This window comes from Stegodyphus dumicola, chromosome 4, assembly GCF_044657685.1.
Source record: "Stegodyphus dumicola isolate Sdum_Otavi_A_Nest chromosome 4, ASM4465768v1".
NCBI classification, from domain to species: Eukaryota; Metazoa; Arthropoda; class Arachnida; order Araneae; family Eresidae; genus Stegodyphus; species Stegodyphus dumicola.
The window spans coordinates 246056353-246079639 of NC_140771.1; the positions used below are offsets into that span (position 1 = coordinate 246056353).

Consider the following 23287-nt stretch of genomic DNA (forward strand, 5'->3'; position numbering starts at 1 on the left):
GATTTTAAAATCTTTTATTAAAGAAAATATTATTGTTATGAATGTTCATTTATATTATGCTTTCTTCCAGTAATAATCAATAGTATTGTGCTGATAAATTATTTATTATTTAATCTCCTCTGTTATTTCTTAATCTCAATTATCAAATATTTTTTTTTATAATACATATTTAATTTTTGGTTGCAATGAAATTTTAATTATTTAATTGTATTTTAGGATTCTTTCTTTTCCCCTTTTTTCTTCTAACACATGTATCTAAAATTGCACAGAGCATTTTTTATTAATTGAATGTAAATTTATTCAAATATTTTAGGAATGCATAAAAACATATATTCAAATTTTAATTCAATGCAATCATGTACACACAATAAAAACTTGAATAATGAAGCAGAACACATAAAATAGTATAAATTATAAAGGTGCATATGTAGTAAGAAAATGTAATTTTTTTTTAACTTTGAAAATCTATTACAATAGTAACATAACAGTTGAATAGAAACTTACATATGAAATACTGCATTACATCTTGCTGCAATTAAAAAGAAATACACAACAGTACAGATTTATAAAAATGCTTCTAATGTAGCATCTTCAAGTTAATGTGCGTGAATCTGCTTTGTACAAGTGCAGTTTTATGCATTTTAACAATAATAGATATTAAAGTGAATCACATAAATATATTGTCTGTGTAGTTAAATTTTTCTTTTATGAATAAATTATAAAATGAACCCTGAATTATATATTGATTATCACATTAATCTGAAGTTAAACTGTATATTTTTACTGAAAATTTCTTCATTGTTTTAAAAAAAAATCTTGTAAAAATATATATTTAGTGCAGCTTATCTGATGTTTTTGGGATCAGCTTCGCTAACTATTGTAGCATAACAAATGTAGAATTGCATGTGTATACTAATAAGTGTCATAAAAGTGACTGAACACTTCCATCAGGAAGAAGAAATAAAGGAAGAGTGTAAATGACTAGTTATTAAAAATGTTAAATGTCACAGACAATTATATATACAATGTATTTGTATTATAGCCTTGTATTTGCTTGAGGCTGTGATAACCATTCTTCCGCGAAATTCATAGACAATATAACAACAGCAACAACATTTGTGTTATTTAAAAGAAACTTATAAGTTAATATGAAATTAGTTACAAAATCTTCTAGAGTGTGTGTTAGAAATACCCACTTATTTTGGCATGTTTACATTTTGTTTATTTATAATTCAATTGTAACAATTTTGTGGGATGAAAAGAGGGGGCAAAATTTTAAGATTGGATGAGTAGAGAGTTAGTAATGAAAGAATTGTTCACATTTATTTTATGGCAAAAGGAGTTAAATCCCTTTTTGATTTTTACTGTTTGCTAGAGGAATAAAATGTGCCACATGTTCAGAATTCAGCGATTTGATTTCTCAAAGGAAAATATAATGATGAATAAATGTTTGTAAAAGGGTAGATGCATGAGACTTGTTAAAACTCATCTAATAGTTTTGAATGGAATTAAAGGTCTGTCTTTACATTAGTTTCTATTATTCAATAAAATGCTGATACACTGTACTGTATAATTCCTACTTATATTTTAAAAAGATATTTAAAAAAAGAGGGAGCTTTTTTCTAATGTCGCATCATTTCAACCACTCAAGCTAAAATTATATCCGATTAGTACGATTTCACGGAACCTTTTGTTCGAAAACTGCAATGCATTTATAGTAAAAATATTAAATTAATTTGAATATATTAGCTTTTATTGCAAAATATTCTCTGAATAGCAAGTAAAGTCATTTAAAATTAGTTAATATTATTATTATTATTCATTTTAAACTTCCTTTTCTTTTTTAAAGGTTTTATGTGATAGAATGTAGCAGTTGATATAAATAACAAAATTTTATTAACTTTCTTTTGAAAAATTTGGTAGAAATTAATTCTTTCTCTACACCATTACATCTGATTAATATTTATTTTTTAAGTTTTTATCCTTCAATGAAATCATTTGTATGTTTTACAAATAGAGTGTATAAGTTGCCTTATAGATGAAATTCATAAATTGAAGTGAAAAACAATTCACTTGAAGTAATACCTCATTATCTGCAGTTTTGATTATCCAGGCAGAAGAAAAATAAATTATAAAAATTATTGTATTAATTATGCAGCTGGCCAGATTGCATTGAACTCGTGAGCTATGAAGAGTAAGAAAAGGGCTGCTTGTCTGTATTTTGGTGGCGTAACAAATGTTCCTGGATTACTGCACAGATGTTTAATGATTGGTTCAATAATCACTTTGTTCCAGAAGTGGAAGTACGTAAGAATATGATTCTTACTTAACGTAAGAATCATATCTCTAAAAGTTTTATTGTAGATTGATAATTTTCCAAACATACAATCCTTCAAATCAGACCATTTGAAGTTATAGCCTCACCTTTTATAAACATTAGATTATGCTGAATGAAATAAACTTATTAAGAGATGAAAAACCACAAAGGGAAGGCCAATGAAGTCAGAAAAGCCCTTGCCATGCCATTTCCAGTAACAGTAAACATTTCAATGTATATTGGTGAAAGCTGCTTAGAGAATTTGTGAGGGAAAAGTCCTGGGATTCCTTCTTGAGGACTCCAGTTCCCTATAACAGGTTAAGAGGTACAGGTAAAGTAAATTTTCTTTTTCAAAATTGGCAATGATTATTAGCAAAAATATCTCCATCATATGGGGTCTGGCAATTCTCCCTTGGGAAGACTGACGTAGCTGCTGACCACCTTTACATTTGCCCCTATATTAATGACGTCGCAGGTAGTGATTCTGAAGAGTATGTAAACTTTTTCCTTTTTTCTAGATTTATCGAGCGCGTTAATACTGAAAAGCCAAAGTCCAGTGTAGGATTAAAAAAAAATAATCAATTGATAAATATTAAGTCTAGGAATGATTGTCATTTTTTGAAGCCTGTTAAGTGTGAAGAACTTCCAGTGACTTATTGCAAAACATGGGAAAACCAGTCACTAGAAACTTAAAAACTAGAAAAATTACAATATTGCAAACCCCCCCCTTTTTTTTTTTTTTTTTTTTTTCAAAATCAAGGATTTGATTGTGATGTGACCAAACCTTCAATGGTAATACTTTTTTTAACTATGGTAATATTTTTAACTATGATAATAGTTTTTACCTAATACTTTAAGCTATGGCCAAAAGAATTAACACGAAATAAGAACATGATTTTAATTTAAACTACCGATATAATGTTAATCATAAAAGGTTTTGAAGCAGTAATGAAAAAAATGGAAGAAATGATTGAATGCCAGGCAGGCAATTGTATTTGTCAGATTTCTGAAATAACTGTGTTTGAAAGAGATTAGTGTTTTTACATATATTTATTGTTGTGGGCCATTTAAAGCCCTGTCCTTATTTATTAATTTTCAAGCTAATGCCTTTTCATAGATATAAAGACATTTTGAGGGAAAGGTTTTTTTTTTTTTTTTTTTTTTTTTTTACTTTTTTAATATTCACTTAATAAGCAATAAAAAAGAGAACTGAAAGTTATGAATGTCTATTATAATCAGAAAAATCCGTAATTCAGAGTTTATTGAGAATAAATTATCATTATGGGAAAATTAGGGTTTATATCTAGATTTAAACCATAGTTTTTTTAAACCAGGGTTAATCTAAAAGGCATAAACCATACCTTTTAGATTTAAGGTTGTACATATTTAATTAACATTTAAACAGCAAATAAATTGGGAATTGCTAAAAGTTTTGCTACTAAAAATTACCAAAAGCTGTTCTTTATTTTATCAAAATTGAGAGTTATCCTTGACAATTAATATTCCATTTGGAAAAAATTGTATGCAGTTTTAAAAAGGACAAAATAAAACTTGCATCTTAATATAGGAAAAATATCTGCTTGGTCGCTGCCCCTTTAGAAATATGCTTACTGAACGTGATGTAGGTCTTAAATAATCTCATCCTAATTTGATCTCTGAAGTGATAGAATGTTAGCTGGCAAGCAATATCTTAGTATCATATAGAATGTTAAGTAGAGGACTTCTAGTAAAAATCTCTTTGAAGTTGACATTCAGATTATATATTTAAAATATCTTATACCTGAAAAATGATTCTAATTTTTCTGTCGTGGTTAGAATATATTTTGTCTGTTTGCACATGCTTAGTAATTTCCATCCTATGCATTACCAAGATTTTAGTGTTACTAAGCAAGATTTTTCGTATTTATTATCTTTATTTGAACCAGTTAAAACCAAAATATTGATAACCTTTGCAGTGGAATTAGTAATAATTCAATGTAATAATCGAAATGAAGTTGAAAAAATAACAGTGTTAATTGATTCACACATTTTTTGCTATTGGGCTAAAGAAAAATGAGCTGAGTATTAGCAGAATATTTGCTGCCAATCTGAATGTGTACTTAATGCATTCATCTCATATACTGAATAGCATTAGATTCTTGTCATTCACAGTGCCTAGTGCTGCCATTGCTGTACAAATATAAACAAACAAAATATATTCTAATCTTGATAAGATGTAAATCATTATGTGAATTTTAGCAGAAAAAGAATAATATTGAAGAGTTTTTATTATTTAATAAAAAAAGTATCTTTTAAAAATTATCTAATGATATTTTTTAGTTATAAAATTTCTATTTTATTCATAGCTTAATGTAGGATTAATTTTGCTATATAATGATTGAAAATTAAAGTTATCTTTAGTTTTAAATAGCTGCGTATTTTATTTCTGGAATCTGACTAAAAAATTTTTATGAAATGATAAATTAAAAAATGTACAAAATATTTAGGAGTTTTGTTACATACAGCTAAATAATTCCTATTTCTGTTATTGATGACAATTATGAAAAATGAATCATTTGTAATCACTTCTATGAAACTAGTTTTAATTACCTAAGATTAAAATTTGAATCAACAGGTCAAGCTACTAATTCCTCTCTTTTTGTACGTGTTAATATAAAGCAACTTTGAAGTATAACCGAGAAAACGTATTTAAAAAAAAAACAATACAATGATATGCAATTGTCATTTTGAAGAAAAATGCAGTATGAGCTTTGTTATCAGATAAGAAAAATGTAATTTTAAAAAATCTGCTTGAATCTTAAGTTGACACAAATTTTATAAAATCAGTTTTTAATATTCATACTTTGAGTAGGTTAAGAAGAAATTGCTGTGAATAAATCCCTGATGAACATATATATGTTAATAATATATATTCATAAGCAAATAACCATGTCTTTGAAAAATATTTTTCAAAGTAATAATTGAAGCATCCATTGTGAGAAACCAAGTTTCTGAGGTCTTATTGTATAAATTAAAATAAACTCGTAGTTAAAGTAGTGGTAGTTCATTTCCTGTGGTATGCTTGTTTTACATGATGAGAAATATATCAGATTTTCCTTTGGCTCATATGAAGAAATACGAGTATATCTACCGAATTCAAAGAAAGATTGGTACTAGTCACAAATATGTGTGAAATTTCTGAAAAATCTAAAATCGTTTATACAGTGGCTTTCAAAAGTGTTTGTACACTTTAAGAATTTGCAGAGAAATCCGAAATTGAATTCAAAAATAAAGCCCACAATTTTTTCGTATCATTTTCATTTTATTTTGAATAAAATCAAACTTTTTAATTTTAACTACTGACTTATTTTCTTTTTCTAAAATTGAAAATGTAAGGAGGCATAGCTAAAACACGCCACAAAAGTGATCCTACACCAAAAACGTTTCGTAAAATTTAATAAATAAAATTATCGTCTTCCCTTTTTTTTTTTTTTTTTTTTTTCATTTTGGTGGCTTTTAAAAAATTGTTTGGCATTATTTTTTGCTTGCGTACTTCGTTATATTGTATGTAAAATTTAAAAATGGCTTGTAGGCGTAAGGAAACAACGAACAGCATTCGAAAATTGATCATTTTTCATCATAAGGATGGAAATTCGATTCGGGATATTGCTACATTAGGAAATTTAGCCCATTCTACAGTACAGTATGTGATAAAATGCTTTTTAGGAAAAAAATCTGATTCAAAATAAAGTAAGAAGAGGTTGTCCGGCAAAAAAGATTCGACTTGAAGATCAGAGATTTATAGTTAAAAAATTTGTGAAAAATCCAAGTTTGAGTGCTGTAAATATTCCTACACAATTTACTGAAAAATTTTCTAATTCAGTTTCACATGAAATTGTTCGACGAGTACTCAAATCAGCTGGCTTACATAGACTCTATGTTCGAAGAAAATTTTTGTAAGTGCAAAAAGTAGAAAGCTTAGGCTTTTCTTCTCAAAATCAATGGTAAATAAACTCGAAGCGTATTGGAATCATGTCTTATTTGCAGATGAAAGCAAATTTGACATTTTGGGTTCTGATGTTGTTAGAGGTTAGAGTACGAAGATGCAACATTTAAACAAAAACCGAACAAAAAACAGTAATGATAGAAGAATGGAGGAACACTGACATTACACACACACACAAAATTATATTATTAAAAACTGGTGAACTCTATGCCGAGACGTTTAAAAGCAGTCTAAAATGCTGCAGGATAACTTACAAAATATTAACTGATAGAAATACTACTACAGTATTTACTAGTATATGCAGATCACAAGTCCTACAAAGACTTGTGAGATAACTTTTCTGTTATTATATTATTATTATTGATATCCCCCCTCCCCCCAAAAAAGTTTTCCTATGTTCAAAAAATAATTAGTGTAATTTTCCTAAGAGAAATTTATAGATATTATTAAAAAATTCTCATTCTAAAATATAATTTTTTATTAATGAATAAAGCAATATTTCACTGAAGTGTACGAACACTTTTGGGAGTCACTGTATGTGGGGATTCCATAAAAAGTTTTTGTATGAGGCTAATTTTGTACAAAAATTCTTTTAAGTAACAAATTTTGGGTGTGAAAAATGGCAATTTTTTTTCTCTAATAATATTTAGTTAAATTTAAATTTTAAGAATATGTATTGTTTTAGAAGCGTTTAGTTAGCCTTAAAATTATCACTATTCTGACTGAAGAAATTCTGTGTAATTTATAATTATAGAAGAAATATAATTCAATATCGCTTATCTCGTAACTTTTCCTCAAGCAAATTTATCAGCAAAATTACAGAAAATTTTATTGCATCTCAGTGTGATGTATTATTATAAAAACAAAACTTACTTTAATAATTTTCACACTAAAAAGTAAGTATTTCATAATATGTTTTTTAAATATTCTGACTTTAAAGATTCCATCAAAGCTGAATTTGGGCTCAGAATGCTTACGTAAGCGAGATCTGATATCCTCTAACATGAGGCTATTTCAACAGAATAGCAAAAACGAAAATGGTTGCATATATGCGTAGGTAATTCTAAACTTGAGAAAGGCAGCCAATATTTGATATAAACGATTATTTTTTAGATGTATAAATTTGAATTCTTATACTTGCAGACGATAATTTGTGGCAATAATTGCAATTTAGCTATTCTAGAATAAATTTTGAAAGAAGGAAAACGGAGCTGTGTTTCGTCGCACTGCGATACTTGCAGACGATAATTTGTGGCAATAATTGCAATTTAGCTATTCTAGAATAAATTTTGAAGAAGGAAAACAGAGCTGTGTTTCATCGCAGTGTGATTTTCTATGATTTTAAAAGTGGGAACTAAATCAAGAATGCCTGCAACGTCTACAGTTAGCACATGGAAATAAAGTTCCATTTCGTACCATTGTAGCATTCAGATGGTTTACAGAATTTCGGATGAAGAAATACCGAAATTGTTTGTCAGCTATAATGTATCGGCAATACGGAAAATGTTTATCAACGATAATGTCTATACCTACCAAACGATGCAGAAAGAACTTAGTATTGGATTTGCTGCTAAATATAAAACTATATATGAGAAGTTAATATGAAAATAATAATAATAATAATAATTGAACCAAAAAGCGGAGCTTGTCAGAATCAGTAAAGAAATCGTAAAATTGCTTAATGATGGCAGACGCCGTAATATTTCTAAAATCATAATTGTTGATGAAATATACATCCTGTTTCTTGTCGTTTTAATGCATCAAAAAAGTAAAGTTCGGGTCACTGAAGATGACACGTAACTAACTATGGTGAAAAGACAACCAGCAATGAAAAAAAGCAATGCGTGCAGTTTTCTTCAGAAATACAAGACTGGTCAAAGCCATCACGTTAGAGAGACAGAAGACAGTTACAGCTAACTGGTACACCACTAAGTATCTTCCAGAAATTCTTTAAAAAGTTAATACGAGGAGACTCATGCTTCATAATGATAATGCATTTTCTCATTTAATAAGATTGGCAATTGAATTTCTGGAACAAAAACACATCAAAGTGATAGAACAACGACGCTATTCTCCCGCTCTTGCTGTGTGTTCTTGTGACCGATGACTGCTTTCAATCCCCCGCTCATGTGACCGTTGACTGCTCTTAAATCTAAAACAAAATTTACGCAGCAGTCGTTATCTGTACAGAGTTGCGATTGATGAAGCTATAAAAGCATACTTTTCATCGATTTCAAGAAATGGATAGTTCGAATCATTTAATCTTCGGAAATTTTGCCTATAAAAGTGCAAAGTGCATTGATGGTGGAGGAGACTACTTTGAGTATACCTTAGATTTGGTAAGTTTAGCTTGTATCATTTAACTGCATCTGAATTTTAGAATGACATTCGCACATAGCAGGGAGGGGTAAAAGTTTACAATTGGGTGCCCGTTGTTTTTTTTGGCGATTCTTCGACGCCGAGATCAGTGCCAGGAAGGCACAGTTTCAAGATGGTCACTACACAAAACCACAATAGGAAGTCAAAGAATTGCACAAACTCGGTGTCCATGTACATATTCATGTATTTTCACTTTAAAAAAATCAGAGAACTAAACAAACTCGGCACTGCGCACTGTCTTGACTTTGTCCATGTACACATCGATCTATTTTCGCTTAAAAAAATTCGGGCCCACCAGCGGCCGAGCGGTAAAGTCGCTGAACACTGGTAGTTCGGTCCGAGGTTCGAATCCCGCGAACGGGCTGGCTGCATGGGTGTTTTCGTGGTTTTCCCCATGTGTAACGTGTATACGAGCCAGTTTCCCTTAGAAAGTCCTCCACGAAGGCATCCCTCCTCTTAGGCAGATAGCCCTTGAGGCTTTGCCATAATCACACACACACACACGCTTAAAAAATTCAGGAAGCTAAAACCAAGTTAAAACTGTCCTGGTGACCAGAAATGGGGTTTCATCAACAAAATTGAATAAAATTTATCGCCAAACGAAGGGGCACCCAATTCTACACTAGATAAATTATTTATGTATTTATGTACGTAATTTTAAGAATAGTCTGCATAAATACTGTAAGTAATGAAAATAAAATCGACGAAATAATTGTATTTACTTTCTTAAATCATGACAAGGCATAAGCTTCCTGTTTCATACTATTGTTTTAGAAATATCTTAGGCTATTTTCATATATAATATCATAAAAAAGATGAAGAAGGAAGTTATTTGCAGTATGTGACTTCCCTAGCTATATATCCCCCCTTAGGTTAAGTTATTTGATTATGGCAAAACAAACTGGAGTTATCAGCCTTAGAGGAAGGATGCCTTCATGGGAGATATAGGGAAATTGGCTCGTATTCATGTTGCAATGCGGGAAAATCAGGAAAATACTCATATACCGTACTTTTTTTCTTTGAAAATAGGTCTGGAAAACGAGGTGCGTCTTATGGGTAGATAAAATTTTGTCGGGCGAATGTTTAAGAAACCTGCTCTGCTAGTATGGGATCAGTTTTGTTCTCACAGAACAGATGATGTTAAAAATAAACTCCAAGAATTGAAAACTCAGTTAGCTGTAATTCCAGCAGGCCTAATTAGTCAGCTTCAACCTTTAGACCATCTGCGTTAATAAACCATTTAAGGAATTTATGAAGGAGAAGTGGAACAGCTGGCTAGAGTCTTCTTGGTTGTATGACGACTCAGATGCTGATTTTGAAGAGGTTTCAAGTGACTCTTCATTTAGCTCTGGAGATGAGTGTCTGGATTTAGACGAAGATTAAAAGGTGTTCTTTTTCAGATAGATTAGGTATTTGCAGAGAGTATTACTTTACATTTAAAATACTGTAAATTCATTATAATGATCAGTAATAAAGTTTTATCCTTCAAAAATGTGTATAAAAAAGTGGGTGCGTCTTATACAACCGGCAAATATGGTAACTAATCCATTCTCAGATTTCCAACCCGAGAAGAACTAGTAGTATTCAGCGGTGCTAATGGCTGGTATCCCCGCTTAGAACTCTAAAATGTAGTTCTAAAAATTAGTACGCTCTAACTGTATCCTAGCTTGCATTTCTGTAAAAACGACTAAGTGGTTCTGATTTTGAATTTAATAATTTTCCATTACAATAAAATTTTACATGCTGATAGGAAAATCTGTTTCATATTTCTTGCTGAGTGTATTTGATAATTCAAGTATTTTAAGCGCCTGGATGAGATAATATAGGTATTTAATTAATATATATATAATTAAAATTTAAACAAATTAAATTTAAATTTTAACAAACACGTATAAAAGTAAAAAAGCAAATTTAAAGCCAATTAATTGGAACTCTAATATGTCTAGAAAAGTAATATAAAACACGTTTCATAGCCAAATAATCAGAATAAAAAATATATGTACTGAAATAGACGATTTAAAGGAAGAAATAATAAAGCTAATTAATGTTCAAGTTGATAACCAAGTACCACCAAAATTTATTAATTTATATATTAAAAAGGCAGGCATTAACTTTATAATTTTTTGGCTCTTTTTGATATGATAACATTACCTTAAATCTTAGCTCGAGGGTAATGAAGGATAAAGAATAGTAAAGAAATTATTTGTATATTTTTATTGTAAATAAATTTGTAAATATGTATATTTAATCAATACTGGATTCTTTCCTTTTACTAACTCTTTTCAGAAGTCTCAATTATAGCCCGAATTGAGTGAAGATTTTAATCTTCTTCTTCTAATTTTCCATACTTTAGCCAGTATTTAGTTAAGTTTTGATATACTAGTTAAAATCAAGTTCATTAAACTTTCAATTTTTTCTTTCTTTAAATTTAACTTCTTTAAGGAATTTTTGGGAAATTACTGAGAATTTTTTTTTAAGTTTTTTTTAAGGACTTTGTTTCACAAAATTTTGGGAAATTTTACTTTAAAACTTAAATTCTAAAACATTTCATTTTTACTTAATTACTTTAATTATTTGCCTTGCAATATTTACACAATTTTTCAACAGAACACACATTTCACATTACAAACAGTTTACATTTATTAATTCACAATACCACTTAACTCTATTTTACTTCAAGCAAATTTACCTGTCTTGATTGGCTTAACTCCCTAAATAATTTATCATTAAAATTAAAACTTGAATTACATACCTTTAGGATTTTTAATTTTTATTTTTTAATTTAATTTTTTCCAGATTTATTTTTTATATATTTTAATATTAATGTTTGTAAAAAATTTTTAATATAACAAAGATAGCAACTTGGCACTCTACTTTACCTACATAAGCGCCATCTATATAATTAATTTGAAGAACACACTTACTTCTCTTTAAAAACACTTTTGCAGACCCCAACGCTCATTTAGTAGGTAAGTTAGAATTAAAACTTACTATTTACTTGCTTTAAGTATTTAAAAAAAAATTTTTTTATGTAGTATTTAAGTATTTTCTAGATATGAAATTATATTTTTAAGTATATATTTGTTTTTTAAAAATTGTGAATTAGTTCTTTATGTTTCTTATTGGTTTATATGGATTATGTCTAGTTCTTTTTTAGTTTCTTTTTATTGATATGCATATTCGTGTCGGGGAGGTTTCTGTAGACAAGGGTTTCTAAAATACATTAGTATCTAGATTATTTTTTATAAAGAATTATTTTTTTTTAATTTAATTTTTTTAAAAAAAAGTTTAATTTAATACTTGACTTTACTTGCTTGTTTCTCCAAAGACTTCATTAGTATTTTCCTTTTAAAACTTTAATTCTTAAATGCTAATTTCTAAGGGTACCACTTTATTGGTATTTCTTTTTGGACATTCTTCACTTTTTACTTTTGGTTTTGACTTTTACCCTTGCCTGCATAAATGACGAAACACGAATTGAATGATTGGAGAGTTAGGTTTGGAGGCAACTTCCCCTTGATAAGTCTGTCTCCTGCCTGCTCAACAGTCATTCACTTATGCATTTTTAAAAAAATTGTTTGGATTATTTGCTAAATTAGTGAATTTATTTTCATATTTTGGTTTTGCACTTGATTTGCTTATGCTTCTGAATTTAAATGATATTGTAGATTAGTTTGAGAATTAAATGTTTTAAACCTTTTATATGTTTACACATTTTTAAAAATTTTTTTGGCTTTAAATTTGCTTTTTTACTTTTATACGCGTTTGTTAAAATTTAAATTTAATTTGTTTAAATTTAAATTTCATTCCTTGCAGCAATGGCGCAAAGAATTATTTAATTAAATTTGTATTTAAATTTAATTAATTTATTTAAATTAAATTTATTTAATTAAATTCAATGTTTTCTTATGAAACAATATATATAATTAATATATATATAATATAGGGAACAAACCACCAGAGATTAATGTAACAAACTTTCTTCTAGGAATTAAACTTTTGGGTTTCAGATGAAATTCATACATACGTTAAGGATATGGCAAATGATGATAAAATACTGTCCATCGTGTTTCATAGAATAATTTACCATGCTTGCTTGCCCTCGCCATAAATAATTTTGCAATATTTATTCGAAATCTATTTTTTATCTTCATTAATTAATGAACTACATCTACCGGGATAGCTTTCAGCAGATATATTCTTAAAATTCGAACACTCTTTGAACAATCCACGAACTCAAAATCGTCTTGAAAGATTAATAGAACAGAATTCCTTAAGTTGTTCTCAACAGTTAAGCGGACAGCATGCATAACAAATGCCAAATACATATATTACCGGCAAAGTATGAAACGCCGGCATTCTGTAGAATGCCTATGCACTGTATATAATGCCGGACGATTTTAGGCAACGTATGAAATATGAGAATTATTACATACTTTCCCTAGCCATTCTATATAATACCTAGGCATTCTATGAAATCACAAATGCTCATAGTATGGAAAAAAAAAAAAAAAAAGTTTATGATAAGGCTATTATTTAAAAGACGTTCATTCCTCAAAAATACAAATGTTATTTTGAAAAATTAATGAAAGAGTGCCATTAAAAAACTGTTATTCGAAAAATGTAAAAAAAAAAAAAAAAAAAAAAAAAAAAGGATAGTGAGATGATCTTGATACAACATTATAAATCTGTATTTTCTATCTGGCCGAGACTGGGAATCGGTAAGATCTACATAACAACGGAAATTAAATCCAGAAACAATCATAAGTTTTACAATAATGCCTTCTTAATACCTTTTTGTTTTTTCAGGCAGGGCTCACAAAGGTGGCTGTACAGTTCAATATCATTACGTGTAACGTTTTTGTATTTGGTTGAAAGTTCTTGCAACATTCTGTTACGTCGTTCGTGTCCAGAACTCAAATGAGTTGTCATGAAGTACGGGAAATAATTCAGCGTCCGTGACGTAATACTGTATAGTACTGACGCTTTTCGTTAACAGAATAAATGGATGTACTTTTGTTTTTCACAAACATCTCATCCTAGCGATTCAGCAGTCAGTAGTCCCATTCCATCTTACAAGTCATTTTGGCTTTTTTACATCATTTATTAACTTCTGGTAAGTAGTGTGGTTCTTCGAAACGAATTGGAAATGCATTTCATACTTTGCCGGTTTGTCATTTGGCATTCCATAGAATGCCTAGGTATAGTTCGACCGTCTCAAGCGCAACCCTGGTTGGCATTCTGCCAAAACACATAGACCTCGCCCAAAAGAGGCGGTATTACATACTGCGACGTGAAAGGTCTTCACTTCTCCGGAAAGAGCTATGCTGGAACGAAAGAAAGTTTTTCATCCTTCCACCCTATTTTGCCAATAATTCGGTCCGAATGGCGCATGCGTGTTTGCGCTCATGGTCGCGGATGAGGCGGTCGAACTATAATATGAGATATGAATCGTTTCATACATTGCCGGCTAGTTTTAGGCATTATATACAATGTCTTGGCATTCTATACAATGCCGGATTTGAAACTTTGCCGGCAACATATACAACAATATCCGAGGAGGTCATGCTCCAATCTGACGGACCCAATTTTATGTGGAGCGGAAGAAGCCATTTTTTAATACTGAAAATAGCTGGAAGAAGCATCTTTTTTTCTTTTGCTTATCTTGTTTTGCCACGTGGCGGTATCTACACCATTTTGCATAATAACGATACTTGAGGACCTCTATTTGATATGTGGCAGGTATTATTGTTTAAACGACATCTATCGTTAATTATGAAGAAAAATCACTGTTTTCTTTAGCAATAGTCAAGCAGTGTAAATAACCAAGGCAAGTTGTTATGGCTTATTGAAGGTCACATCATATTTTTTGATTATGACAAAAATTACGAAAATAAGTTAACATTTGAGAAAATTCCTTAAATAGCTATGAACTTATGTAGTTTTTGATAAAATAATTCCCAAATTGTTGCATCATAATTGTGGTAAGAAGTTATCTTGAACTGAGTAAAAATTGAAGGGTTGTTTTTTGGAACTCCACTCGCCTGAAACGAATTTCATTTGGCTTTCCTCTGAACATAGTCATTATCATCAAATTGCTCATAACTGCTTTTTACAGTAACAGTACTTCCTTAACGATGGATATTTATCATGAATACAATGTTCTTGATTAGCATACATATTTACACGACTAAGTTCATTTTCTTTGACTAGAAATGTCTTTTTTATTGTACTATGTTTGACTGATGCTTCAAAAACTGCATCACTAGGGGAAGCTCGAAGCTGTACTTGATAAAGTATTTCTGTTAATTGAGTGTTGTCGGTGAATTCGCCTACGAATCCATCTTTGTCTGCATTTTTTCGAAATTTCAGAAGAGCTTTATTGGGCTGAAGCTTTTCAATGCGCATCACTTCGTGTAGTGTTAATTCTTCACATTCACTTCTTTGGAATTCTGTGAGTTTATTTACAAAATCTATCACAGCTCGACCGACTTCTGTAGCTATTGGATCTTCTATTGGAACCTTAGCCCAAGATAAACAAGCACACCAGTGAGGTTCAACAGAAGCCATTGTGCATGTTCTCTGAAAGTGACAAAAGAAAATTAGTTATTTAATACAAGTAATACCTAATACACAATTGCGACAAAATGTTTGTCAAAATCACGGAAATGTGATTTTATTAAGAAATGTAACATGTTTTGAGTCTAATTGCCATTAATTTTGTAGATAATATGAAAAACAAATATTATAAACAAATTAAACAATTGTAGTTTACACGGTTCAGAATAATCTTTCTCCATTCAAGTAAGATTATTTTGTTAAATACGCTTATTTGCTGAACAGCTAAAGCAGAGTATAAATAAAATAAATTTTTGCTGAATAAATAGTTAGTCGAAACATCTACTCCAGTAAACAAATTTGACTGCCCCAACGGCATATCATCAGTGGCCGATTACGAAATGGTAGCTGATTGCCTAATGGTAGCGATCAGGGACCGATTGTGGAATCTGTAATTTTTAAAATATCTGGAGTTTTCCTTTTAAATGTTGCTTGTGTCTGATTCTTATATAAAATGTTTAATCGTACTGAAATCCGATGATTCCGAAGGGTGAATATTTTTGTTCTTCTGTAACTTTCTTCCTGATTTTGATGAGTTTGTGTCTTGGGTCATTTTCAGCCTGCTAAATGAATGAATATCGAGTAGTTGAATCAAATAACTTCTGTGTGGGAATTCTTGCTGAAATTCTTTCTTTTAACTTACGTAAGTAATAATAATAGGGGGACCGGAAAGTAATGTCGTTTCTGCGCATGTCGACAACAACATGCTACGGGCAGAAGTGGAAGCAAATCCATGTCAAACACTCTTAACCAACCTTGGTCGACCATCCAAGAACATTTAAAGCAGAATTGGAAAATAAGCGAAGCAGGTGTTTGAGTCCCCCATAATCTGTCCGAAAAGAACAAAACCAACCTATCCATCACATGCAACGTATTGCTTCAACGGCACCATACAGAACCGTTTTTTGATCGTTTGACTAGTGAAGACAAAAAATAAGTCCTATATGATAATCGAAACTCAAAAGGCGGTTTTAATAGGGGTTACAAAGTGTTTACATCCCGAAAAGGCGCTTCTGGATGTTTGATGGAGTATTCGAGGAATTGTTCAATTATAATGGCTGAAACCTGGACAAACTGTTGAAGCAGACTTTTATTGTGAACAATTGGATGGAGTGAACCAACCTTTAATCGAAAAATATCAATTGTCAACAGAAAAGGCGTCATTCTGCAACACGACAATGCAAGACCGCCCTGTGCAAGACGAACACTGGAAAAAATTAATGAATTGGGGTAGGAGGTACTGCCATACTCACCCACCATAATCGTCTGATATCGCAGCATTTCCCCATTTATTCGGATCCCTACAATATTTTCTTAGTGGCAAAAAATTTGAAAATTTGCATGATGTCAAAAATGTTCTCTGGAGATACTTTACTCAAAAACCAATTGATTTTTATCGGTCCGGGATTGAAAATCTGCACATTAGATGGCAAAAGATTGTTGATAACGAGAGTGATTATATTATTGATTAAAAATAAAAACTTGTGAAATATATATTCGTTTGAATTTAATGTAAGAAAGTGACATTATTTTCCTGTCCCCCTATTATTTTATCCATGATATGCTGCTTCATCATAATGATACTTTAAGTCTACCAATGGTAGCTGTATACGTAGCCATTTTTACCAATGGTAGCTGAATGATTACCTGTATGTGCAAAGAAACATCTCCAAAACGATATTTTCTCTTTGTTCTTTGAGCTATACAAAAAGAAAAAGAACTGTTATTTTTTTTTTGGGGGGGGAGGGTAGGAGAGATTAAATCTGGAAACTGCTGGCCGTATGATATACAATTTACCAACATTTGCAACCAGAATAAACTGAAATTCGTTTGTGAAAAATGACTCGCCTGATTTAAGATGTTCTTTAATTTTATTTTCCTGATTTTCGATTCTTCGCAGAAATCAATATCTATCAAGTCTAGTACATTAAAAACAGTTCTTTGTAATGGATACAGACATTTTGTTATAATATTCTGACTGTTTTTCATGTTGAATATCGACTTTATTTTTTAGACACACTATAAAGATTTTTATTATATAATTATCAGTCTGTATCTGTTTATCAGTTCTGCTAATCCATACCTTCTAGAAGTATCATCCATTATATCTCAAGCATCCCGTGATATATGAAAATGTGCAGTTGATTACGTGTTGAAGACGTCGGCAATCTCTCTTAGTTAATGCACTACATTTCGCATCCGAATCCGTCCCTCAAATGTTCGAACAAAACTTGGAGATAAAAGACAGAATTTCTTTTATGTTAAACATTTGTTCTTCTCATAGGATACCATTTTAAGGCTCTGGGTCTTGTCTTTGAAAGATGGAATAGCTGGAAGATACGTCGCGCCGAGACCCTTATGCAGGTTGGCCTCTGCTCGTTAACGCTGAAACCTTCATAAGGGTACACCCATATAATTGTGCCGCACAGTTATGAGGATCAGTTTCTAACTTGAAAACAGTAACTTCATAAGGATGCAGGCATCTTTATGTAAGTCGGATTTTCGTCAGCACTTTTATGCAAAATTATCTCATTTGCACAAAAACGCGTGCTTATTTACATCAATTCAGCATTATTTGCAACGTCTTCATTTTTTATAAAGTTATATCGACTTTATTTCATAGACTACTTAATTTGTTAATTAATAATGCAGATAAAAATCGCACTTGCATAAAAGTTGCCACACACATGCGAAAGTTGCTTTTTTCAAGTTAAAAAATTGATTTTCATAATGATGCGTCATTCTGAAGATAGTTTTATTTGATCATTATCATTTTTGAATGTCATGAGCGTATAATAACTAAAGTGATGTATTATAAAAACAATGGATGTCGATGCAAATTGGGAAATTATTAATATTCAGCTGTCATGTAAATAGGTAATCATTATTTTCCCTTTGATATGCATAACTAAAGTGAGACGTTACACTATTTTTAGTCCAAAGGGATTTGAATTCCGAAGGACTATTAGTTTCGTTTTGGCATTTTGCGTCGGACTCATAAATATCGGTTCACTTTTCAAACTGTTGCCACAAAATGTTAGAGTCCTGCATTATATTTGAAGAAATTAAATAATGAAAAATCTGCATAAATGTATGTATATTTCTCGTATTGTGATAAAACAACGGTACATAGAGTCATCGAATTTTGAATGACGTAATCCTCCAACGAATATGAGCATGTGGAAGACCAAATTTGAAATTTGTTTTATGATCGATTTCCTATTTTTTAAAACTTTGACGAATTTTTGATTAACAAACTCAAGGATTTCAAAGCGAGCAATGGCAACGTTGTGCAGAAAATCATTTTTATCTCCAGCGCGTGAGTCTCTGTATCGGAAATTCTAAAGATATGCTCGTTTTAAAACTATTTTGCGATATTGCTGTTGCACTGGATCTTATGGTTTAAGTGCGAGAAACGTGATATTTAATAAAGAAAGGTAACACACAAAATGTTAAAAAACGCCCCTTTGGACGTAATTTAAAATCTGAAACATTTCAGATTTTGTTTATTTTTTATTTATTTTTTTTTTTTACTTATAAAAGTCTATTCAGGAATATTTAAGGAAATAATATTATACAAATAGAAATCATCTGCCCTCTAGAAGAAGAAAGGTGCCGTGACGTCTCGGATTACGAATAAATTATCTGAATAAAAAACATCTCGGATGACGAACGATGTCAGGAGTAACGAATACTCAAGTCGGCAACAAATTATTTTCATTGTTACAAAAAGTAATTTTGAAGTTATCTTTGATGCAGAATTAACACTCAAGAACTTCTAGAAACATCATTTTAATATTTTCCATTCTTAATTCTCATTAAAAATGCTTAGCAGCAAGTGACTTACAGGATCAAGAATTCGGCGGAAAGGAAATTATGGCCAGCTTGTGCTGCAGGCAAAGAGAAAATGAGGATGTAATCTCGTTACCTATGATATTAGCTCTCTAGGCAATATCACACACAGGCTTTGAAATTAACAATGAAACCGCAGAGGAGTTACTTTTCTTCTTCTTCTTTTTCACTGGCTCGACAGTCCAGGAAAAGCTCTGGCCTTCTTGGAAAATTTCTCAGGAAAAGCTCTTGGAAAATTGCAGGAAAGCTCTGGCCTTCTCCAGAAGTTTTCTGCAGACATCTCTGCTTTTAGCAACTGTTTTCCAGGTTTTGACATTTAGAATGTTTAGGCCTTTTCAACACAATCTATCCATCTCACCGGGATTCTGCCTCGAGGTCTGGTTCTTACGAGCTTTGCCAGAAAGATTTTCTTACAACACCGATCTTCATGCATTCTGCTTCAGATGACCATCCCCTTTGGGTCTTTGTAATTTGAATAATTTTACTACATTAGGTTGTCTATATATCCTGCGTAGCTCTAAATTACATCTTCATCACAATCCATTCACACGAAACCCCCCCCCCCCACCACCACGTATGCAACGCAAAATCCTTCTCTCAAAAATCTTCAAAACTTCCTCATCACGTAAAGTTAGCGCCCTACTTTAGAGGATACTAAAGGACCATAAAAATGAGTTCAGCAAGAAAGAACTGAAACATCAAAAGTGGAAATAAAAGGCGATTGTGGAGAAAGTGTCTTTTCAGAGCCAGAAGAATAAAGAGAAGACGAAGTTCGAAGATTTAGTTCTTCGATCCGCGAAATTTGTGCAAAATGGAATAAGCTGCTACATTTCATGTAATGATATGACCCCGATTAAAAAGTAGCTACACCAAAGCATTGCCAATGAAAATGTTATGTCTCACTTTAGATTTATTTTAAAATGTAGAAAAGAGCAAATCGTACTGGACCAATTTTGATCGAAACACACGCCAGTGAGTCTTGAGCAATGACGGTAAGGGACAAAGATAAAAGAAGAAGCTCCAGGTAGACAGTTACCTGATGCTTTATGAAAGGGGACTTATCATGCAAACAATACTATCTCTTCCTGCTCACTTACCGACATACCGTTCACTCTTCTTTGTACGAGTACGGTAAAATTAAATTAAAATTTCATCTATTTTATCTGTTTAATATTGCTTTTGCAAGCAGAATACCTGATAGATTCTAAAAAGCCTTCCAAATGTAGGAATCAGTTTTGGTGGAATGTAGAGACCCCTTTCAATAGACTCCTAAGTTGTATTCCCTTTCTTGGTTTATTTTCTTACATGATATAACAAATCCACACATCTCTGGCTATTGTCTCATTGCAGGAAAGCGAAGAGCACCGTTACAACGAAGGCTATTTGTTATTTATCCCAATTTTACATTAAGCAGAAAGTACTATTTACTTACCTCTTGAGGAATTTCAGAGAACAAACTAATACTGCGACTCGAGAGATCTCCCTCTTTTGGCACATCCGGGTCGAGTAATGTCATTAAAGTAGAATAAATATCAAAAGGCGTTGTCAGTCTATCCTGGTTTAATCTTAAATTTCTCACCAGAACTGGATATTTAGCTTGCAGCCATTGAGGAACGACCACCGCGAAGAAAGGGAGTCTTTCTTCTTGTTTACCTTGCTGAGTTTCTCGAATGGAGGCAAATCTAAGTCAGTTGAAAGAGAAGCAATAATTTTAAATGATGCGTAAACAACATTAAAACACTAATTTAATAGATAACTGCTATGCAAGATAAAAATATTGAATAAGTACAGTAAGACCTCGCTTAACGCTGTTTCGTTTAGCGCTGTTTCGGTTTAGCGCTCTTTTATTTCAACCCGAGGATTCTCCGAAATTGTGCGCAGCGCTAGGTTTCCAAATAACATATCCGAAACAGTGTAGTTGTGTTTCTTGCTTGGTGGACGCATTTTTATCATTTGAAACATTTGTTGACATTATTGTAAGTTTAAATTTGTATAACACTATAACGATTAATACAGTGACAGATATTATATGATCTTTAGTTTTTAATCATGGGTGATAATAAAAAACAAGAAAAGAAAGCAACCAGAAAAAGCATTTCACTGGAAACTCAAATGCAAGTGATTAGAAGATTAGATTCTGGTGAACGTCAATCTCAAATTAGTGCTGCATTGATTTTGGCAACTTCAACAATAAGGACAATTCTTAAGAATAAAGAAAAAATACTGTCATCGGCAACTGCAACTACGTCGAGCTCTGCAACTAGAATTACCCGTTCTAGAAATAACATTATAGAGGAAATGGAAAAACGACTGTCTATATGGATTGACGACGAAATTGAACGCAATATGCCATTAAGCCAATCTATCATAATGCCTTCTTGACAAAAAGGCAGAAAATTGGAAACCCAGAATAGACTGAATGATCTGACTGAGAATTTTATTTGTTTTTAAAAGTATATGCGTTTATATTGTTTTTATTTTTGTAAGAAATAAATGTTTGATTTTATTTTTATTAAAAAAAATATTAAATTTAATGCCTAACCATTTTTTATCCGTCTTCCCCTAACCCCATTATTTACATGTTAAGATAGCCTCGCTTAGCGCTGTTTCGCATTACGCTCTACTTCGATGGAACGTATCCCCCGCGTTAAGCGGGGTCTTACTGTACTTGGTTCGTAGAATAATTAAATATAACAATGAAAAATTTTATCTAAGCTTTGAAATCCTCAGAAAATGATATTTTAAAAATTTTAATTGAAATTAGAAACGTCTATGGAGTCTTTTTCAGCATTGGAGGGGGGCGAACTATTACATTCCTTAGCAATGCCATTAATCTCGCAAGTACTGTCATTACATGTGGCATAAGATCTTTAATTTATCTTGCACGCAGTTCGCCAAATAGGCAAGTTTCACGAGATATGAGATTTCTGTCATTACACAAGGTGTAAGGTCTTTAATTTATCTTGCCAAATAGCAAGTTTCCAGAGGACGGTACTCTAGAAAATGATTTCAACGCAGATTTTGGTATGATAACAACAACGTCTTGGAAGTACAAAGCTAAAATCTAACTATTCTTACAAGATGCTTGTGCTCGTATAATACAAAATTTCAACGTTCTTCGGTTATTTGTTTTTCAGTTATGCGAGATAAGTACATAGGTACACTGAGAGGAAAAAAAAAAAAAAAAATGGAAACAGTTCTATATCTCCCGTTCTACTGGGTCGATTGACGAAATTCAACCTGCGTTTTTCATGTCTCGAAAGCGAATATGTATTAGATTTACATATAGCATCGTTCTAATATAGGTATTTTTACGCAAAATTGGACTTTTTCTGAAGTAACATACCAATTCTTTTCCATATTTCCATTCTAGGACTCAAATTACGCCAAACTACCAAGTTTCGTAAAAATCGCACGATTAGTTTTTAAAAAATTAGCTCTCAAAATTTTAGTCCCTCAATGTTAATTGAGTTTGGTATATATTTATTAATCTGTCTTTTTTTTTTTTATTAAACTTATTTGATTCTTTCTTCCGCATTTCGAAATTTAGGTTCATTACAAATAAAATTCACCGATTTTTTAAGATTTATTTTTAAAATTTGTACTTTTAAATAAATTTTATAACATTTTCATAAAAAAATTTTGAGTTATAATGTATAAAACTTTTACCATTTTCTTAAAGTAGACGTATTTCTAAGCATACCTTCAAAAAATTACAGTTTTTATTCAAAACTTCCACAGCGGGACGGTGTTTCTGGACACTTGGGTACCTAGGCAAAAAAACCTTACCCCGTGTAGAAAATTAATTACCTTTTCGAACATTAATAGTAAATAACCGGTAAAAGGTATAGATAAGTTTTTATTCAAAATTTCTGAAGACATACGTGAATTTATATATTGGTCCATTTTGAAATTTCGCATATTTGTTGAAAGCGATAAAACATCAAATATGGCGCTCCGGTATAATGGAAGGGAAAGGAAAATTAGTTGCCACATGTTAAGAAGTTCGCCAAGTGAATTATTCTTGGAGCAAACTGAAACAATTTCTCCAAAATAAATTTTTGAATTTCTCCGTAAATTTCGCACCAAATTTTACAAAATTTAATATCTAGGCATAATTTGAGTCGTAGAATCGA

The 23287-nt window shown here is 31.2% G+C and overlaps 1 protein-coding gene across 7 annotated transcripts in view; it reads right to left on the bottom strand.

Annotated features, from left to right (window-relative positions):
• Positions 1–3459: 3459 nt before the first annotated feature.
• Positions 3460–23287, bottom strand: part of LOC118192903 (uncharacterized) — a 200777-nt gene continuing 180949 nt past the window's right edge. For all 7 annotated transcript variants that reach the window (XM_085816178.1, XM_085816181.1, XM_085816182.1 and 4 more), the window contains exons 5-6: positions 20584–20833; positions 3460–15263 (exon numbers count right to left, since the gene is read on the bottom strand). In XM_085816178.1, the coding sequence (XP_085672304.1) occupies positions 14781–15263; positions 20584–20833 (733 nt within the window). In that variant the 3' untranslated portion in view covers positions 3460–14780. The remainder of the gene's footprint in view (positions 15264–20583; positions 20834–23287) is intronic.